We start from the raw sequence: 19,921 nt of genomic DNA, 5'->3' as shown, positions 1-19,921 counted from the left end.
AAGAGAGGATTTGTTTCAAGCAGTGAGCTTAACAGACAGAGAATTCTTTATTCTGCAGCAGCTGCAGGAGAAAATGTGATCTTGGCCACTCCTCTGTGGACAGTTGTCAAGGGAAGGCAAAGGCTGCGGGTGCAGCCGGAGGGAAATTCAGGGGACAGGAATCATGTCCCAAGGTCTCTCATCTTTTTGTTCTTTTCTCAGATGCTGATAGGTCTTGCTGGCTACCTGAGTGGATATGATGGTACCTTTTTGTTCCAGAAGCCTGGGGACAAATATGAGCATCACAGCTACATGGGAATGAGAGGAGTGAGTCCTCCTGACTTTATATGGACTGACTGAATCCTGGGCCCGCGCTCGGTCAGAAAAGCTACAGTTGGAAGCCCCAGAGTGGTGGCAGGTGTAGATAAAGGGGCACTCATAGAGGCAGCAGGGAGAGGAGAGGCGACTCAGAACTGAGGTGGATAGAAGGGAGGGAGGCCACGGACAACACAGATTCCGTAGGAGCAAGCACTCGCTGTCACCTGTGGCGCTGCCTGTGTGCAGCATCAGAGCTCAGGCTGGAGAGCAGCCAGGACCCAGTCTGGAGTCTTCTGCATCCCTACCCTGGCCTCTGCGCTGGCAGGTGGCATGTCCTTCCCCTCTGCAGCCACAGCTGCTCTGGTCCTGCCTACCTGTGCAAGCCTTTTGTGAAGATTCTGGCATCCCCACACCCTATCACTAGGTTTTTGCTTCTTTGCCCATGACGATTTTAGGCATATTCATGAAAATAAGAATTCCTACTTCACAGATTTACTCTGAAGATTAAATAAGTGTTTCTTATTTTCCTAATCTGCAGGTTCATGTTCTTAAATGATTGTGTCCTGCAGTGACTCTTGAACATGTTGTAGCAGAGATAATTGGAGATAGGCCTGACTCACGGTGGGCTTGCTATAGAAATTGAGAAGGCCAAATTCAACAGCCTCATTCATTCTCTTTCACACTCAGGCATATTATTTTCTGTTTACAAAGGTGAAGACCCAAATGAGTTGACCATTTCTCTGGGTTTATCAATTTGCTGTTGGTAGGCAGGTAGGGGGATGAAAGAGGTCTGGAGATTTAAATAAATAACTGTAACAACAACAAAACAAAAAAAATCTTCTAGATATGAAAGTGCTGAGCAATCTTTTTTCCAAAATCAAAGTACATCTTGTAGGTTAAAGAGTGGTATCTGTTGTAATTGAAGAAAAGAATCAGGAGAGATATTACAGAAGTAATATTAGAATTCTCTAAAATATTAAGATGCCTTGAGAGAGGTCTTTCTCAACCCCAGTTTTGAGATAGAATCTAATATTTGCCAAGTACTTTCTGTGCAATAATAAACCTTTAGATCATTTAATCTTCAAAGTAAACCTGTGCAGTAGGACTTCTTATTTCCCCAACAGGTGATGGGGAGGTGGAGGTAAGCCACGACTCTCAAGGTCCTAGCTAGCAGTGCTAAGGCAGTCCTGTCACTGTCCTGACTGAACTTGGCTGCTGCCATGCCAGTGTGCAGTGTCACTCTATGGAAACACATATGTTGCTGGATTTGACTCTTCACTGTTACATCTCCCCTTTCTTATTTATAGGCTTTTTAGTTGATTTTTAGGTCGCCAAAGTCATCCTTTCATCAGTGTCCTCTGTCTTCAATCATTTGTTTGTTCCACAGTAGGTATAACAAATTGGCCTCTAATGGTTATCATACCTTGTCTGAGAACCACTGTGTTCCCTCTGCAGTTCTGTGCGTTCCTTGGTTCCTGGCTGGTCCCCTTTGCTTACCTCACTGTGTTGGATCTGTCCAAGTCGTTCCCAGCAGCACTGCTCACTGCCGCCCTTCTCACCTTTGGTAAGTTGTTTCGTCCCATGTGTTCTGGGAAGGGGACTGCCTCACTGTGAGGCTCAGTACATACCAGAATCCCATCTGTGGGCCCAGTTCTTAAGTAATTTTAGAATTGGGTAAATTATATTGCCAATTTCATTTTATTCACTAGTAATACATATGTAAGTACTTCTGTGTAGCGAGCCTTTATATTAATGGAGGGAAGTGTTGGCATGGGTAGACTCTCTCCAGGTCTGCATTTGAATTTGGATAATAAGACAAATTTGTCTTTGAACATGTGTGTATGTTTAAAGGAAGCTTATATTTCAATTTTGCTTCTCTTAGATTAATACTCAGATTAGTTTGTATTCCCTAAACTAATCACAACTAAATGCAAAGGCAGAAGTAGTTGTGTGGCAGGAGACAGCAGTAGAAACTTAAATATTTTGTGTGGTTCCTCATGTGGATAAGTTGAGAGTTGTAGAAGTCAATCTTGTTGCTAGCTTTGTTCTTCTGAAAGTGAATTCAAGACTTGGTTAATATTTAAGGAAGTCCAGACCAATTTAGGTAGATATTTTAGGGGTTGGTTTTGACAGGTGTATACCTTTGTTTTTGATGGATGTATTTCAAGATTATAGCATCTTTCTATAGAGGATTGGTGGCTTTTTCCTTGTATCTTTAATATCTTCTTCAGTTATTTGTCATTAAGTCATTTCTTCATTTGTCATCAACACCTATTTCTCAAGCACCTACCCTATGCCAGGCCACTTAGCTTGGCCTCCATGAATATACTGAGGAAACATTGCTGTGTTGTGGAGTTTACTCTTCAGAGGGACAGATAAATAAGCAAGTGGATTATTGGAACATCTTAAGTAGTCAGTGCAATGTAGACTAAGGCTAGAGTAATGGAGGTCAGTACTGTTTTAGGTAGGGTGGGTGGTGGAGAACTCCCTGGGAAGGTAGCACTGGCAGACCTGAATGAACCGAAGGATAGGGTCATGCAGAATTTTGAGGGAAGAGTGTTCACATAGGGGCCAGGCTTAGTGGAATCAAGGAACAACAGAAAAGGTTGTTGTGGCGAGGGTGGAGTGAGTGAGGCAGAGTGTGGAGATGAACAGGCTAGACAGGGAGGCAGATATGCAGTCTTTGGTAGCCATCATGAGAATTTGTTAGTCTGTGTGAAAGGTGAAGACATTGGAAAGTTTAAGCAGAGGCATGATGTAATGAGAGGTAAGTTAAAAAAAACAAATAACAATGACAAAAAAAAAAAACCCACTCTGACACCTATATGGGGAATCAATCCCTAATAGCAATTTCGTATAAAATGCTAAGATTCTTTCATAGATATATTTATCTTACATCTGAGTGAGCAAGGTGGCAGACCTTTTTTTGGTGGTGGAAATGGGGAAGACTTGTCTCAGGGCTGTAGTGAGTATATGACATAATCCTCTTTGGGCTGAGGGCCTAGAGGCAGTATCAGATACTGCTTCTCATCATGGGGTTTTGTATGCCCCAGAGCTATGGCCTCCTACCTCTCTGTTGATCCCATGGTGACTCAGTGGTCCAACCAGTCTTGCCTACCCAAAGGCTCATGGCAATTAGGCAAGGGAGACTGATTTCTACTGTTGGGGCTTTTGGTTTTCAGGGGGATCACTGTCTTGACTGCATTTTGACCTGTGAGCTCATGTTTTTCAGACACAGGATGCCTCACTCTGTCCCAGTACATCCTCCTTGACCCCATCCTGATGTTCTTCATCATGGCTGCCATGCTGAGCATGGTCAAGTACAACTCCTGCGCCGACAGGTCAGAAACACCATCTTTGGGAGGGGAGGGTCAGAAACTGGCAGCCCCAGAAGTTTGATAAGAGCCTGACAAGAGTGGGTGCCCAAAGAACTTGTCTTGAAGCTGAGTTTAAGAAAGCATACTTTTCATTTGTTTGTTTTTAAATTTAGATTGTCCATTAGAGATAATATAAATACATTTAAAAATTGTTTATAAATGCTTTTATATTTGCTTGATGTAAAATTGAGAAAATATAATTATCTTTTTAAAGAACATTATTACTAGGTTTTCAGTGTGGGTACAGTGGGTAGGGGTTTATGGATGTTATAGAAGAGTCTTAATAGCTTCCCTTACTCTGCTGAGCATGCCTTTAGCACCAAGGCTGGTTAAAAGAACAATGTATCCTTCAATTCTCCATCCTGGGAGTGGGGCACCAGGGTAGATGCTGCCTAGAATTGTTTCCCTACCCTCAGGGCATGTATCCAGTCCTGACCTAATGATGAATGTTCTATACCAGACAAGAGGATCCTTTCAGGCCCTGGTCAGTTCTAAAGCTGATCTGATCTACTTGCAAAATAATCTTTTCTAGATCATCCTTCTGTCTCAAGAGAGTAGAATAGAACTCCCAGGGAGTTCTTATTCAAACAAAAGAACTGGCCCCTCCTAGGCTTTTCCAGAAGTCAGCATGTTTCACCCATGGCCAGACTCATTAAGCCACATTATGCTAATCACACCTGAGCCAGTGCCTATCAGCTCACTCTGGCTTTGAGTTATCTTCTGTTTCTACCACCCCCGTTTCCATGTGCCATTTCTTGAATGGATACTATACACTGGGTACTATGCTAAGGACTGGAGGTATGAAGATGCAGAGGTACTGAGGCATTGGCTTCAGCCAACAAAATGGTTAAGAGCATCAACATTGGAACTAAATGCCAGATTCTACTGCTTGTTGGCTGTATTTCTTAACCTCTCTGTACCTTGATGTTCTTGTGTATTAAAAAAGGATAATAACTGGCTCTTCCTCATGGGATTGTGGGGAGAAGAGTTCATATGTGTATAGGACTTGAATGGTACCTGACACATAGTAAGCACTCAATAAATGCTGACTTTCACAGGTCCCCAGATGACAGAATCCTGTGGACTTCTTTGGATTTTCCTTTAATTCTGCTTGGTTGGTTACTAGTGAAAAAAGCCTACTGTGTATCTTATGCCCTACACTTGGCCAGGAACACCCTGGACCACCTTGCTAGAAAAATACCCTGCTCACTCTCACACTGGTTTGTCTGCAGTTTAGGGATTTCACAGACCACATCCATGGAGCTGGGCCTCCTCACAGCCCTAGCTTTGTCCCACTGCTGCTCTTGTTTTTGAGCTTGGTTCTAGCTGCCAAACTAAACTCTTGTGTCTTGGTTTCCAGGCCTTTCTCTGCCTCCTGGTGGTCCTGGCTCAGCCTGACTGGCATCAGTCTTGCTGGTGCTTTAGGGGTCAAGTTTGTTGGCCTCTTTATCATCGTGCAGGTGGGGTTGAACACCATTTCAGACCTTTGGCACCTGTTTGGAGACCTTAGTCTTTCATTGGTGAGAACCCAAGTGCTTGTAGAATGTCTTTGCTCCCCAGCATCATTCCCAGTGGTCTGTCCCTGCCACAGGTTAGGGAGCCACTGTGTCCTGGGCCCCAGCTGGACTAGACCTGACTGCCCTCTGTAGGCAGCAGGGCATCAGGGAGTGGGCTTGGTGCGAGAGCTGGAGCGGCATAAAGAAGAGGATGGACTAACACCCTTCACATTCTCTTTTGGCATTTGTTCCTGTAATGTCTTCTAAATGTTCTACAACTACCCAACCAGGGGATCTGTCCAGCTGGGCTCATGTCAAGTGTGTGGCAGATACTGACTACTTGAGACCTCAGTTAAAATGGATAGAATGACTTTCTGAACTCTCAGTTTCTCCTTTCGGATCCAGGTCTTCACATAGGGAGGCTGGGAAGGCATTTAGGGCTTAGTATAATATCATCATTTATAAAGGGCTGCTTTGGTGCTTGTACTATGAGAAATGCCTTACTTTCATTATATCATTTACCCCTCATAACAATTTTATAAGTTGAGTAGTTATCACCCTGGTTTTACAAATGAATAAATGGAGAACTAAAGAGGTCATGGCTTTCCCATGGTCATACAGGTAGTAATAGGGAGACCTGGGCTCATACTTAGGCTGAATCCAGGCCTCAACTACTTTGCTGCAGGTGCTTCTCCATCACCTCTGAACCCAGCTCTCAGCAAACTAGTTATTCATTCAGAAAATACATAGACACTATCCACTGAATGTGAGATGCTAGGAAGGTACAGATAGCTGAAACACAGTTTCTGCCCTCTGGAATCCAAAGAGAGGAGAGGGAAAGAAGTAATTGGGCCAGCTGGTAAGTGCTGTGAGTGCATAGAGGAGGGCACCACCCCAGTCGCAGGTGCTCCAGGAGGCCTCTGGAAGGAAGCCAAGGCTGGAGTTCGGGCAGAGGACAGCTGGCTAAGTGGTGGGGCTGGCACAGTCCAGGCAATATTGGGAAAGTGCAGGGGGTCCAGTGTGACAGACGGCGGAGGGCCTTGGTGTGCAGTGGCTGCACCTTGTCTGTAACAGTCCAGGGTCCTGGTGCAGGGCCTGGAGGTGCAGCGAGAACAGGGTTTGGAGGTGGGTGGGTTATAGAAAGAAAGGTTTAGGGTTTCCACTTACTCTTCTTTTCTGTTGGCCTTTTTTAGGGTTATGGCTTATACATTAAAAACACTTATGTAATGCCACGGAAGGTATAAAGAATAATGGGGTCCCATATGCCCTCACCCTGCACTGGCCTCTGTTGCAGGTGACTGTGGGAAAACACCTGACTGCTCGCATCCTATGCCTTATAGTGCTGCCCCTGGCGCTCTACGTGGCCATTTTTGCTGTTCACATCACAGTGCTGAATAAAAGGTACAGCCAGAGCCCTTCTGGCATCTTGCTTTTGGTCTTCCCCTGGCTCCTAAGACCTTGAGTGAGCTGCATGATTTCCCAGGGCTGTGGTTAGGATGGTGGGTGGCGGGCAGGGATTTTTTTTTTATTTCTTTGCCCCCATATTTTCTCCTTTGGGTGTCCCAAGGGCTTGGAAAGGCCAGGAAGAAAAATTTCCTAATAGCCAAGTTTCTTTTTATCTCTAATAGAGGCCCTTGACCTTATCAAAGATGGGTGTTATAAGGGGGGGTAGTGGGGGTGAGGATAATAATAATTAAATACCAGAAGCAACAGTTCCCAGGAATTGTGTTTAGCATTTTGTATCCATGATCTCATTTAATCATAATCATTTGTGAGTTCTTTTATAAATGAGCTCAGGCTAGGCAAGGTTAGTTATATTGCCTAAGTCATCCAGCTAGTAAGTGGCTGAGTTGGGATTGGACCCAGTTTTTCTGACTTTGTCACCCACAACTGTCCCATGATACCACATTGCCGGTCTAATTGTATTTCTTTTAAATTAACTAAGGCCTCCTGGGAAATCACCATTTTCACTCCATCAACCTGACTTTTTCCTCTTCCTCTCTCACAGTGGTCCTGGCGATGGCTTCTTCAGTTCCGCCTTCCAGGCCCGGCTTTCAGGGAACAACCTTTATAATGCTTCCATCCCTGAACGTGAGTGTTCTGGGTCTCTGCACAGAGGAAGGGCAGAGCCATTTCCTGGGAATTGAATTGGAAAAGACAAGTCTGATCAAGCTTGTGTTATTTTAGCACAAAGATGGCAGAGTGAGCCAAGACCAGTAGGCTGGTACACATTCTCAAGAGAGCACGTCAGGATGTGCTCCCTTGCAGCAAGCTATTTGACCCTACAAGTAACTTCTTTGTGGCTGTCAGAACCAGCTCTGTGGGAAGGCTAGTGAGAGAGAATTTGGTGACAGAACAAGGCCCCTAGGGACAGCTGTTGTTTCCACTGCAGTGTTCTGAGACTCCATCCACTTGATTGTTCACAGATGGGTCATTCGCAGGCACTCACTCTCCAGAGACAGTGCCTGGGATAGAGGGCTCCACACAGTAAGGCCGAGTAATCAGTATGTTCTGAGCACTAAAAGGGAACCCAGAGTGCTGGAATTGAAGGGTATGAGAGGTCACTGCTGCTGGGCAGCTGGAGTGGATCTGCGCTGCATAGAGTGGGTTGACTTGGAGTTGGGCCCTGGAAGGGTGGGGAGCTTTCAGTCAGTGAACAGGAGAGGAAGGGGCCATGTCAGACTGAAGCGATGGCATGATCAAAGCTGAGGACGGGGTGAAGCTCTAGGCCCAGGTTGTGTGCTGAAAGGTACTGGAATGTAAGTTTGTGAAAGTAGGTTGGACCCACATTGTGAGGGTTTGAGATGTTCCAATGAGGTATCAGAGAGCTGCTGGAGGTCTTTAAATAAGGGAACACCAGCAAGGCTGCTCAGCTGGACGATGACACCACTGGAAGAGTAGGATGTCTGGAGAGGGTACGGGATCAGAGACAGGGGGTGTCCTCTAGGAACAGGGACATGAGCTTGGTGTGATGGTGACAGCCACAGGGGAGGCAAATGGGAACATGCAAGGAAGACTGGACATGGAAGGAGAGAAAGAAATATGTCACTGAGGACTTGAGTGCAGGTGACTGCTTCTTGGAGGTAGGGACTATGTCTTACTCATTTTGGTCTCTTTAGTCCCTTACACAGCGCCCAGGGCACAGTGGGCCCTCTAAGACTGTGGAAGGAATGAGAAGTAGGCAGGAGAAAAAGTTGGTTTGGAAGTGTGTGGTCAGGTTTTTGCCACTTGACAAGAACAACTTAGAGGAGGAAAAGCTTAATTTGGGTTTCAGAAGTTTCAGTGCATGGTTGGCTGACTCCACTGCTCTGGCCTGAGGTGAGGAAGAACATCATGGAAGAAGGGCACGGTGGAGGAAGGCTGCTCAGCTCATGGCAGCCAAGAAGCAGAGAGAGTGCAAAGTACCAGAGTCAAAATATAATCCTCAAGAGAGTGCCCCCAGTGTCCTACCTCCTTCAGCCACACCCCACCTGCCTATGGTTACCACCCAGTAGGCCTTTCAAATTTTTAAAAAATACACCAAATGGATTAATCCACTGATTAGGTCACAGCTGCCTTAATCTAATCATTTCCACCTCTGGACATTCCTGCTTTCTCTTACATGTTAGCTTTTTGGGGGGACGCCTCATATCAGCCCATAACGGAAGGGCAGATATCAGAGGGGTTGACTTTTGAGCGGAAATCTGCAGTGAGGCCAGTGGGCTTGGGCTGATGCGTTCAAAGAGGAACCAGCCAAGCAGAGGGGAATTGATGCTGCAGCAGTGACTGTGATCTGTATGGAAGCTCAAAAGAGAAAGAGAACAATCACCAGGAAGTACAAGAGGAAGAGGAATGGGAGAAGGACTGCAGAGGACCAGTCTGTGAAGGGATGTGGAATTAAGAAAGGGGAACAGAGTCTTTCAAGAAGCAAAGGTGGTCAGCCGTGTGCAGGGACAGAGGTGTTGACCTCCATGAGAAATTAGGAAAACGGAGCTATGGAGTTTAGCGAATTCCCACTTGTTATTTAAAAGCCCTGGCTTAGCTGTCATCACTTCTATCAAGTGGTCCTCTTTTTACTTCCTGGGAAAGAATTCATCCTAGCCTGCTCTGGGATCCTACCAGGTCACATGTTGTCATACCTTTGCTGGAGAGCTTGCCTGTTTGCCCTGTACTTGTCAATGTGTGAAGCTGTCTGCTCTTTAGACAGGGCTCTTTTGGGGCTACGGCCAGCCTCCTCTACCTTAGGATCTTCTGTGTAACCAGCACATGCTGATGAGGGACTGAATGAGTAGGTGGAGTGCGGGAACTGTTTCAGTGCAGTGGTGAATGGCGGGGCAGCCAGATGACAGGGGATTGAGAAGAGGGACCAAAATAAGGAAAAGAGACTTCTCAGTAGGAGGAGGGGATGCTCTTGGGGAAGCAGTTTATTTTACAGTGTTTTTATTCACAGTTCAAAAATCCAAAGCATCACTGAACAGTTATTTCACATGCTACTAGATTCAAAAGGCACGGTCTGTCATAATGTTATGTGTTGGAGAACGTTCGAGACAAAGACATGAATTGCTTCTTTTTTATTCCATTGAATACATGTACAAGCCTTGACCATGTACTTGCTATTGTAAGTAGCAAGTTGTCAACACCCAGCTGCTTTTGAAGTGCTCAGGAGGATGGGGAGGGCAGGGCACATGTGAGACCCAGTGGGAAGTCCCTCTGAAATTGGCCCTGTGGGGGTGAGAAGGCAGCTGTGCCCGTGTCAGGCAGCCCCAGGCCCTGCTGAGTCTCGTAGAGGGCGCAGGAGTCCTGTGCACCCTCTGCAGTGATGTCCCTTTTCATTGGAAGTTGGGAGGGCGTACTTCTTCCCATCTCTTGGTCCTTGATATTTTGCTCCTAGAAGCCTCACACAGTGCTGCTCTTCCATCTTCTGTCTCCCTTCCTCCCAGACCTGGCCTACGGCTCTGTGATCACTGTGAAGAACTTCCGGATGGCCATTGGTTATCTGCACTCGCACAGGCATCTTTACCCCGAGGGTGTGGGCGCCCGCCAGCAGCAGGTGAGTGGGCTTCTGTGGACTTGTTCTGCAGCAAAGCTGAATGGTTTGCCGTGATGGGACTGCCATTCACTTTCTTCTCATCCTTTGTTCATGTCATTTCCCCTGATTGAAACGGTTCCAAGAGGGAGAGCAGGGATATTGGAAAGTTTGGTGGGGCCAGACGAGAGGAGGCCTCTGTTGTCTCTTCCATAGACACTGGGAAGGCATGGAAGTTGTTAAATGATGTCAAGAAATTGTTAGATAGCTAGGTTAGAAAGATAGGAAGAAAACTGTAGCGGGAATGGGATAGATGATGAGGAACTAGTTTGGAAGTGATGATTATGAAAGAGGGTGGTGACTAGAGGCAAAGAGAGCAGGGGGCAGAGGCAGGAATAGATTCAGGAAACACTTCATAGGTGCGATGGCCAAGAGCTGCGCTCAGGTATGTAGTTTGCACGTCCTGGTGGATGTGTGTTGATGCTGTGTCACAGAGTCAGGAAGGGAGGGGGAGAAAGAGTGGCTGTGGGGATAGGAGCGCCGGTTTGTGTGTTTTAGGTTTGAGGCTTATCCCAGGAGCATGCAGCATGTGGGCGTTAACACAGGGAACATTGCCCAAAAGAGTTCAGGAGGGGGCCCATGAAGGGACCCTGGTGAGGGTCCATCATTTAAGGCAATGTTCAAAGCTGCTTGGAAAGGAGCCAGTAGTAGAGGCCAAGAAGAAAGGAGAGAATGGGGAGGTAAGAGGAAGAGTAGAGGAGAGTGCCAGGAGGAGAGGGAGGTCTCCAGAAAGAGGAGCTGTCGGACATTAGAAAGGGTGAGGCCCGAGAGAGGGGGGCTTCTGGTGACAGAAGAGGCCTGTGACAGAGGAGGGGTGAGAGCAGAAGTTTCAGAGGCAGTGACTTAAGGAGCAAATGGGAGATGGGAAGTGGAGGCTGTTACTCCAAGTAGCTTGCAAATGAAATTCTCTTTGTCAAAATGACCAATTTCTTCACTTTGCAAAACAATTTACTACTCAAAGTGCTTTATTATCTTTTCTTTTTTAGTTACTAGAAAGTTGACCCAAGGTATTGGGATCATTTTTCTCATTCCTGATTCTCTGCTTTTCTCTGAACAAGTGGTCCCCAACCTTGGCTGCACTTTAGAATCAACTGGAGAGTTCTTAAAATATTCTGACCCCTGGGCTCTACCACAGAGTTTAATTGTTCGAGGTGGGGGTGGGACATTCATTGTGCATTTTTGTTTTGGTGTTAAGCTCCCCACATATTTCTAATCCCCAGCCAGGGCAGAAAACCATAGCTATGTCATTCCATGTTGATACCCTACTGCAGATGTCATGTAGAAGGTAATGAAGTTACAGATGTTGTGGCCAGGAACATCTATACTGTGCCAAGGGAGAGAAGGGCCACGTTCTGAAAGACCCTATTAAGCTGGTGTTGCACACTTGGAGCCCACATGTGTAGGTGTGAAACCATGGTGGCAGTTGTGTTAGTCAGTTTTTTGTTGCTGTCACCAAAATTCCTGACGCAGACAACTCGGAGGAGGAAAGGTTTCTTTTGGTTCATGGTTTCAGAGGTTCCAGTCCATAGTCAATGGCTGGCTCCATTGCTCTGGGCCTGAGGTGAGGCAGAACATCATGGGTAGGAGGGCATGGTGGAGGAAAGCTTCTCAGCTCATGGTGGCCAAGAAGTAGGGGTGGGCAGGGAAAGGGACCAGGGATAAGATACAGTCCCCAAGGACACACTCCCAGTGATCTACTTTCTCCAGCCATGCCCCACTTGCCTGCAGTTTCTGCCTCCTCCCTGGGTCCATTCACCTATCTACAGATTAATCCACTGATGATCTCGGAGTCCTCATGATCCATCACTTCCCTGAAACCCCACCTTTGGATATGGCTGCACTAGGGGCCAAGGCTTCAACACATGAGCTGTAGGGGGACATTCCAGATTCAAGCCATAGCAGTGATGTAGAGAGAACGCGTTGGGGCACGGAGCAAGAGATCTGGCTTGGTCTTTACAGGATCACTTAGCCATTCTCCACCTATTGCTTCATCTGAAGCTGAGGGGATTGGACTAAGTAACCTGACCTTCAGTTTAACATCTTGTTAATGTCTCTAGGTCTCAAATTTTAAAATGTTTTTAAAGCATAACATTTCTAAAATAAAATTGAGAGATATGGAAAAGCATAAAAAAGGAAACAAAAGCTGTACATATCCCAGATCTGTATTTATTCAAATATTTTGATATACAGTATTCTGCTATAATTGGATAGCTAGGTTCCAAGGAAATCTCATGTCATAAAAAAAATAAAATCCACTATAAAACAAATGTTTCAATGGGAAAAGGGCCAGGAACTATACTCACAATAAAGAGATCTTTTTTTCCTGCAGGAATTTTAATGCTAATGGTTTTTATAAAAGGAAACAAATAAAAAGCATTCCCTACCACACACAGCCATGGATTATGTGTGTGAGCCCTAGAGAACCTTGATACCCATGAGCAAATCCAAGCTGGATGGTCTCTGTATGGCTTAATTTGTTACCATCAAAACTTTTAGCCTCTTGTAAGTTCTTACTGTCATTAATTTTTTTCTGAGGAACAAAGCAAAAGCAGCCTTAATACATGCAAATATTTTTTTCCATAAATTCTAGCTCCATATTTCTTTGCAAGTAAAGTGATCATGTTGTATCCAACTGGGGTTATAAAAGCTCTCATCATAGAAGAAATGCCGGTATTTCAATCATTTCTGGGTGTGTCTGTACTTGTTTACATAGTTGGCATAATTGTATGGGTTTAGTCTCTGTCTTTGTACACAATGATTTCAATCCTATCTCCCTAATGCATAAACTCTGTGACTATGCTGAACCAATGATTCAGTCTGTTTCCTCGTAAGTGGCATGGAGAATGCCATAGCACCTACGGCATAGAGTTATAATAATGATTAAACAAGGTAAGATTTGTCCATTGCTTAGAATAGTCTGGTGATAAGTGATAGTTATCTTCAGCATCACCATTTCCTGAGCCTTTTCCCATCCTTCTGAAAGAACACTTTGAAAGATTTTTTATGGGTGTATAATGTTCTATCCCATAGACATAGTGTCATGTTAACTGTTCCTCTATTATTAGATATTTATACTATTTCCATGTTATTGTTAGATTAGCTGCAACATTATAAATGGGCATGTGAGCGCTCACACATTTATTTTTTAAAATCATTGTGTACAAAATGGCCATGACTCTAGGATGAGATATTTATGGAGCTTTTTGGTTTCATTTGTCTACATTATAGAAAATACAATGGCATGGAATTTTTACTTAGAAAGTTTGAGGCATGGTATGAATTACTTTTTGTGCATTTTTTTTCTTGGTACCAGAGATTGAACCCAGGAGTAATTCAACCACTCAGCCACATCCCTAGCCCTTTTATTTTTTATTGTGAGACAGGGTCTCACTATATTGCTGAGGCTGGCCTCAAACTTGTGATCCTGCTGCCTCAGCCTCCTGAATTGCTACGATTACAGATGTGTACCACTGCACTCAGCTATGAATTCCTTTTTAAAATGTACTCATCTGTCCTGGAGACTGTTATACAAGGTGTCATGGTTCCTCCCTCTAGAAGGATAGGACTTTAATGATAACACACAGAATGATATACAAAAATGAATTCAAATGTTCTAGAGGGACAGGGCCTCTAAATCCAGAAGGAAGAAGAAGAATCTCATTCAGCAATGCTGCCCCTGAGTCTGTTGGGAAACATGGCACTTGGGCTGCTGGCTGGGAGATTCTGAAAGAGACTCAGGTAATGTGCTGGTTTGCTGGGGATTGTCCCGGCCAGCTCTGTTATAGTGATGGTATTCTCTTCCCACCTCCTCCTCTGTCCCACTCCCATCCAGGTCACCACCTATTTGCACAAGGACTACAACAACTTGTGGATCATCAAGAAACACAATACAAACTCAGGTAATGTGCTTGGGAATGGGTGCTTCTTGTATTATTATTACTTACTCTGAGTCTTCAACATTTTTCTTGCTTCCAGAAAAATGGTACTGAGATGGGCTTCCCCAAGCATCTTTGACAGCATCTTTACTGATCTCAGTTATTCTTTCAGCAGTTATCAATTGAGCTTCTACTGTGTTTTTAAACACAGTTGTAGGAACAGGGGATAAGCAGTGAGTAAAACAGATAAACACTTGTAGCACTGTTATTTTGAAGTCATTGAGCAGGGACAGGCTCAGACTTCATCTAGGAAGAGGTTATCTGAGCATGCCACACCAGAAGCTGGTGAGTAGCCAGCCCCAAGCCAGGGTACCTGGCAGCTGCTCTCATTTCTAACATAGAGCACACCAAGCTGTGCAGACCCCACCTGCCAGCTCTCCTGCTGGGCTAGTCTAGGCAGGTGCCTGGGATAGCACTGGAAGCCTGCTGATCTGCTACAAGGTCTAGGCAGAGTAGCTCTGAATGGAGCCCTCCAGGCTTTAGGGCCAGAGTAAGAGCTATAGTTGGCTCTTCTTCCCTTTGGTCCGGTAACTAGCTACCTGCAGGCTGCCTTCTGCCACAGCTCAGAACAGAGGGCATATTCATGGTGCCTTCTGAGCCCATCCTCATGTCAATCTCCTGTGTCACAGGCATTCCCTGTAACTCAACAGACAACACCTGTGTAGCCTGTTCTTGGCCAGCTGCTCATGAGCCTTTGTGGAAAAATGGACAGCTGCTCATCTAAATCCATTTTCTTTTTCTCTCTTCCTTTATTGCCTCAGTTTTTTAGACTAGAAACATGTCATACACAACCACTCTCTTTGCATCCTGTATATTTGTATCCTCAATAATAAAAAAATGACACCATAATTTATATTCTTATAATACTAGTAGAGAGAGAGAGGGGGGGGGGAGGTTTTGTTTTTGTTTTTGTTTTTGTTTTTTTTTTGTACCAGGGATTAAACTCAGCAGGACTCAGCCACTGAGCCACATCTATTTTGTATTTTTTTAATGATTTTTTAGTTGTAGATGGACACATGGACACACAGTATCTTTATTTTTTATGTGGTGCTGAGGATCGAACCCAGTTCCTCACACAAGTGAGGCAAGCGCTTTACCACTGAGCTACAGGCCCAGCACCCCCTATTTTGTGTTTTATTTAGAGACAGGGTCTCACTGAGTTGCTTATTAGTGCCATGCTTTTTGCTGAGGCTGGCTTTGAACTTTCGATCCTCCTGCCCCAGCCTCCCTAGCCACTGAGATTACAGTATGCACCACCGCACCTGGCCATTGATTGTGTTTTGATGCATCAGGCCAACATACCTGGTCCACAGTAAAGAGTTAGGAGGAAAGGCCATACATGTGGATCTGAACCAAATCTTTTGGACATCCCTCGTCTTTTATTCCATTTCGACTAAACAGCTAGGATTTTCTGGAAACTTAATAGCCTAAGGTCTTTGTGTTGATGAATGTAAATGCCCCCCCCCCACTGCCTATATGAAATAAAACTTCCCTCTCTATTGACTTCCTTGATTTGTCATCTTGCTAATTAATCTTAGGAGTCCCTAAAGGGCAGCTGAGCAATGGGCATCTGTGCAGTCAAGTTCTCTAATTCTCTTGAGAGCCAGTAATTTGCATTGGCAAATTTATCTTTCCTGACCTTGAGCTATTCATAGAGTATTGGTTTCACTGTGTGGAATGGAAATTTGCAAGAGTACAGTCTGCATTGCTCTGATGACTGCCAGCGCCTTTTCCTTATGGCCTTTCCAGATCCTGATCAGTCTTGATTTCCACATGACACAGAAGTAGTCCTTTTCTTTCATCATTTCATTGTTTTCTTCACCTCACACTTAGCAAGTCTATTATCAGAGATAAGATTTAATTTTGAAGAGAGATGGTGATTTTCATGGAATTAATTTTTGGAAGACTATTTTATTACTTATAAAAGAAAATCTTGTTATTTAGCTTCCCAGCCTAAGTTCCCGTGGGGGCTTCAGATAAAGGCCTGCCAGATGAAGGCCATGTTACCTGGCTTGTCTGTACACAGCCTGGCACCACTCGTTCCACCCTGTCTCCTGTGCCCTCTCCCTGCCTGCCTACACTTCTAACTACATGAAGCCACGTGCTGTTGGTCACATGAGTTTGTTCTTTCTTAGCTCTGTGCCTTTCCCTGACTTGTTCACCTGGTGAAATTCTCCCCTTTAAGAGTGTTTTCAAGCATGATCTCTGGGACGTCCTTCTCTGATCATCTGAGGCAATTGGGCTCCCTATTCTTTGGTCCCACGGCACTCTTAGTACCTCTGGCACTGCTTTCCTGCGGGCCCTCCATCGATACTGGCCTGGTGAGTGAATGACCCGTATCAATGCTTGTTTCTTCTCAGCAGATCCCCTAGACCCTTCATTCCCAGTGGAGTTCGTGAGACATGGAGACATCGTTCGACTGGAACACAAAGAGTTAAGTGAACTTGCTGTTTAGGTAATGAGTGGGATAGGAATTTTTTACGAAATAAAATACAGGAAAGTCAGGTTTGGCTGAGGCTGTAGTCAGGGAGTGAAGCTGCAGTGCTAGAATGAGAAGAACCAGCTACGAAGGTAAGGCAAAAGGCGGGTCAGCCGCTGCCTGCGTTGGCTCTGGGGAGCTTTGACCTCTGAGGGCACCTTTCAGTTTCCCTTTTCCTGGGAGAAAAAGTTTGAGTTGTCCAAAACTTCCTCTTAATTGGCCACTTTTAGAAAATGTAAGCATCAAATTCTGAGAGTATGACAAGCTCGTTTATTTCACTAGTGTTCTCACTGAAGTGACTAAAAATGCAGGGAAAATATAAAAACTACTTCTTAAAAGCATAAAATATCTGACAAGATATTAAAGACTTCCTAGACCAAAATCTAAGTGAAAGATGGAATCCAGAAAAAATAAGTAGGGCCCTGAAGGCACTTCACCTTGATCCTCTAGTTCTGAGTTTTGGTCTTTCATTTTGATCTTTTGTTTTGACTACCCCTTGAGAAAGGTTTGAAAGTCAAAGTTCTAGTCTCTTCCAAAGTGGTAAATTTATTAGGTTAAGGATGTAGCTCAGTATAGAGCACTTGCCTAGTATGAGGCCCTGGGTTCAATCCCCAGCATATCAAAAAACAAAATTAAGTGATGTCCCCCCAAATCTGGAACCCTAAGAGGCATAGGCTAAGGGTAAATCTACTATTCACTTGTCCCCAGGAAGAGTGACTTTGGTACCCAGCAGAATATTGAGGGTTGGGCAGTTCCTGAGAAGTAACTATCAGTTGATTTTCATGTGGGTGATCTTCATGTCACCTGGGTGGTTTCAAAATCATTCAAGCAATGAATTTAATGAATGTGACCTTAGACTGGCTAAATGCAAATTCTCCTTTGGAAAAGACACTGCAATCTGTTCCCATAAATGGTTTTCTAGCAACAGTGTATTCAAAATACATAAATATACACAAAAATAAATCACTCAAGGAAATAGAGCACTATGTATAAGAACAAAGAAAAATAATAATAGAAGCAGCCTTGCGAAAATTTCATACATAGAAATGATTAGATATAGATTTTTAAGAAATCAGGGATGATACACACATGCATGCATGCATGTGCAACACACACACACACACACACACACGAAAGCAATTGCCAGTAGTTTCTCTCTTGTCAGTTGGATTTTACATCCTTTAAATTTTTATGATTATAAATTTTATTTTTGCAAATTTTCAAAAATTTTATAATGAACATTCATTACTTATGAATAACAGTAAGAGTTTGTTATAGAAAGCTAAATAAATTAGTTAATAAAAGCCCTCTGATTGTCCACAAATCCCCACTTTACAAAAATTGTAATGGGAGTAGATTAAGTGGGGATGGGACAGGTAGCCCACCTCAGGCGTGTGTAGATCAAGTTGATTTTCTCTTCCCCAGACCCACCTCCTAAGCAGGCAGGCTAAGTGCTTCAAAGCAACCAAGTGTTTGAAAGTCACCACCCGCCCTGCTGACACCCAGAGTTTATCCCCTTTCTTGGCACATAGTCCAGTGCTCCTACCATTTCTCCTTCTCAGTTTGAGCTCCTCTTCTCCAATTTTCTGGATGTTTCTTGTGAGTGAATGGGCAACAAGTTCCTGATATGTTGGAATTAATAGTTCAGGTGCTAATTTTTCTGTCCTCACAGATATATTCTCAGTAAAGGAGGAAACATTGCCCATCTCTTCAGGTAACAGCTCTTCTCTCTTCTCACTCCTAGGACCTCTCGGAACTTGCACAGTCACTATCATGAGGCCCCCCTGACCCGGAAGCACTATCAGGTCACCGGCTATGGCATAGTAAGTGAGCAGCTGGGGTGTGAGCAGGATGTCAAAAGTTGTGTGGCTTGGCTCAGGGAGGCCTGTCAGGACATCCAAGACTTCTGGAATTCCTAAGGATTGCTGGCTGTGCATGAACTGTCTTAACATTTGAGAACTTTTTGTCTAGGTTTGCTGTGAGCAGAGCAGCCTCTGAAGTCTGCTTGTTTCCATTCTATTCTCATATGATAACTATCATTTCCTGATTCCCAGTAAATGTTAAATATGAATGCTATTTGGGTCTCTTAAAATTACATTAAACATAGAAGCCAAGACCTGCCTGTGGCCTCATGAAGTGAGTTTTTCATAAATGGTTTTCTAGCAACAATGTATAGAATAGCAGAAGGAGCCTTGCAAAGTTTTCTTACATAGAAATGATTAGATATAGATTCATTGTTACTTATGAATAACAGTAAGAGTTTGTTATAGAAAGCTAAATAAATCAGTTATTTAAAGCCCTCTGATTGTCCACAAATCCCCACTTTACAAAAATTGTAATGGGAGTAGATTAAGTGGGGATGGTGCAGGTATCCTACCTCAGGTCCCAAATTCTCACTGGGTTTATTTTTAAGGATCTCTTCCCTGGTCTACAGAGGGATATTATCCACACAGCTTTTATATTAACTGCCTCAGGGAGATGGACTTAATAAAGTTCTCTGAGTGCCAGGTGTGATGTCACATGCCTTTAATCTGAGCTACAGATTACAGCAGGCTGAGGCAGGAGGGTTTCAAGTTCAAGGCCAGCCCGTGCAATTTAGCAAGGCCCTGTCTCAAAATAAAAAGGGCTGAGGGTGTAGCTCAGTGCCAGAAAAGTTCAATCCCTAGTACTGCTCCCACCCACAAAAGGTAGCTCCGTGGGTTACATTTTTTTTTTTCCATCATCATTGGTGCTTTGGTAAAGATTCCATGGGTTCATTAAGGTTGATTTCCCAACCTTCCTACTTGCTCATCCCACATTGTACTAGTCACAACTCTGACTATCCTTATCATTTTTCTTGTGGGAATTTCTTGAGGACAATTTAATGCCACTGTCTTAATTTCCAAGGTACAGCATCCAGGCCAGGCCTTTCTGGCTTACATGAGTGACTGTCCACGTGCCAAGATAATGAATGCAAATGGTTTGTGATTTGCTTCTGTTGGCTCAGGGCAAATTTAGTCTTGAATTTGGTTTAAGGGCAAAAATATCTATTGAGTGCTTAAACTCTAGCCCTGTGAAGTGAAGGATTGGACTTCTGGTTCCAGGAGTGGAACATGCTGCTCTAGTTTTACACATGAGTGTGAGGCAATGTCAGTCACTTGGGGTGTTTCTATGGCCTTTTCCCTTTCCTGCTTCAGTCACTGAGGCTGATTTGGTGTTTGACCTTTGTAATATGGTGGCAGTTTAAAGGGGGGCCATTTCCCTTTCTGACACTTCTTCTCTAAAGTCATCTT

The 19,921-nt window shown here is 44.3% G+C and overlaps 1 protein-coding gene across 2 annotated transcripts in view; it reads left to right on the top strand.

The window, feature by feature from the left end:
- POMT2 (protein O-mannosyltransferase 2) overlaps positions 1-19,921 on the top strand; it is a 39,155-nt gene that overhangs the window by 9,658 nt on the left and 9,576 nt on the right. Inside the window, exons 3-12 of one of the 2 annotated variants that reach the window (XM_081290618.1) lie at positions 202-306; positions 1,753-1,861; positions 3,530-3,638; positions 5,035-5,194; positions 6,465-6,571; positions 7,179-7,261; positions 10,090-10,199; positions 14,068-14,134; positions 16,534-16,603; positions 18,394-18,472. In XM_081290618.1, coding sequence (XP_081146744.1) covers positions 202-306; positions 1,753-1,861; positions 3,530-3,638; positions 5,035-5,194; positions 6,465-6,571; positions 7,179-7,261; positions 10,090-10,199; positions 14,068-14,134; positions 16,534-16,603; positions 18,394-18,472 — 999 coding nt within the window. Of the gene's footprint in view, positions 1-201; positions 307-1,752; positions 1,862-3,529; positions 3,639-5,034; positions 5,195-6,464; positions 6,572-7,178; positions 7,262-10,089; positions 10,200-14,067; positions 14,135-16,530; positions 16,604-18,393; positions 18,473-19,921 lie in introns of both variants that reach the window. The other variant, XM_081290617.1, reaches the window with a different exon arrangement.

Source organism: Spermophilus citellus (genome assembly GCF_964194105.1).
Source record: "Spermophilus citellus genome assembly, chromosome: 4".
NCBI lineage: Eukaryota > Metazoa > Chordata > Mammalia > Rodentia > Sciuridae > Spermophilus > Spermophilus citellus.
This window is presented reverse-complemented; position numbering and strand designations above follow the sequence as displayed.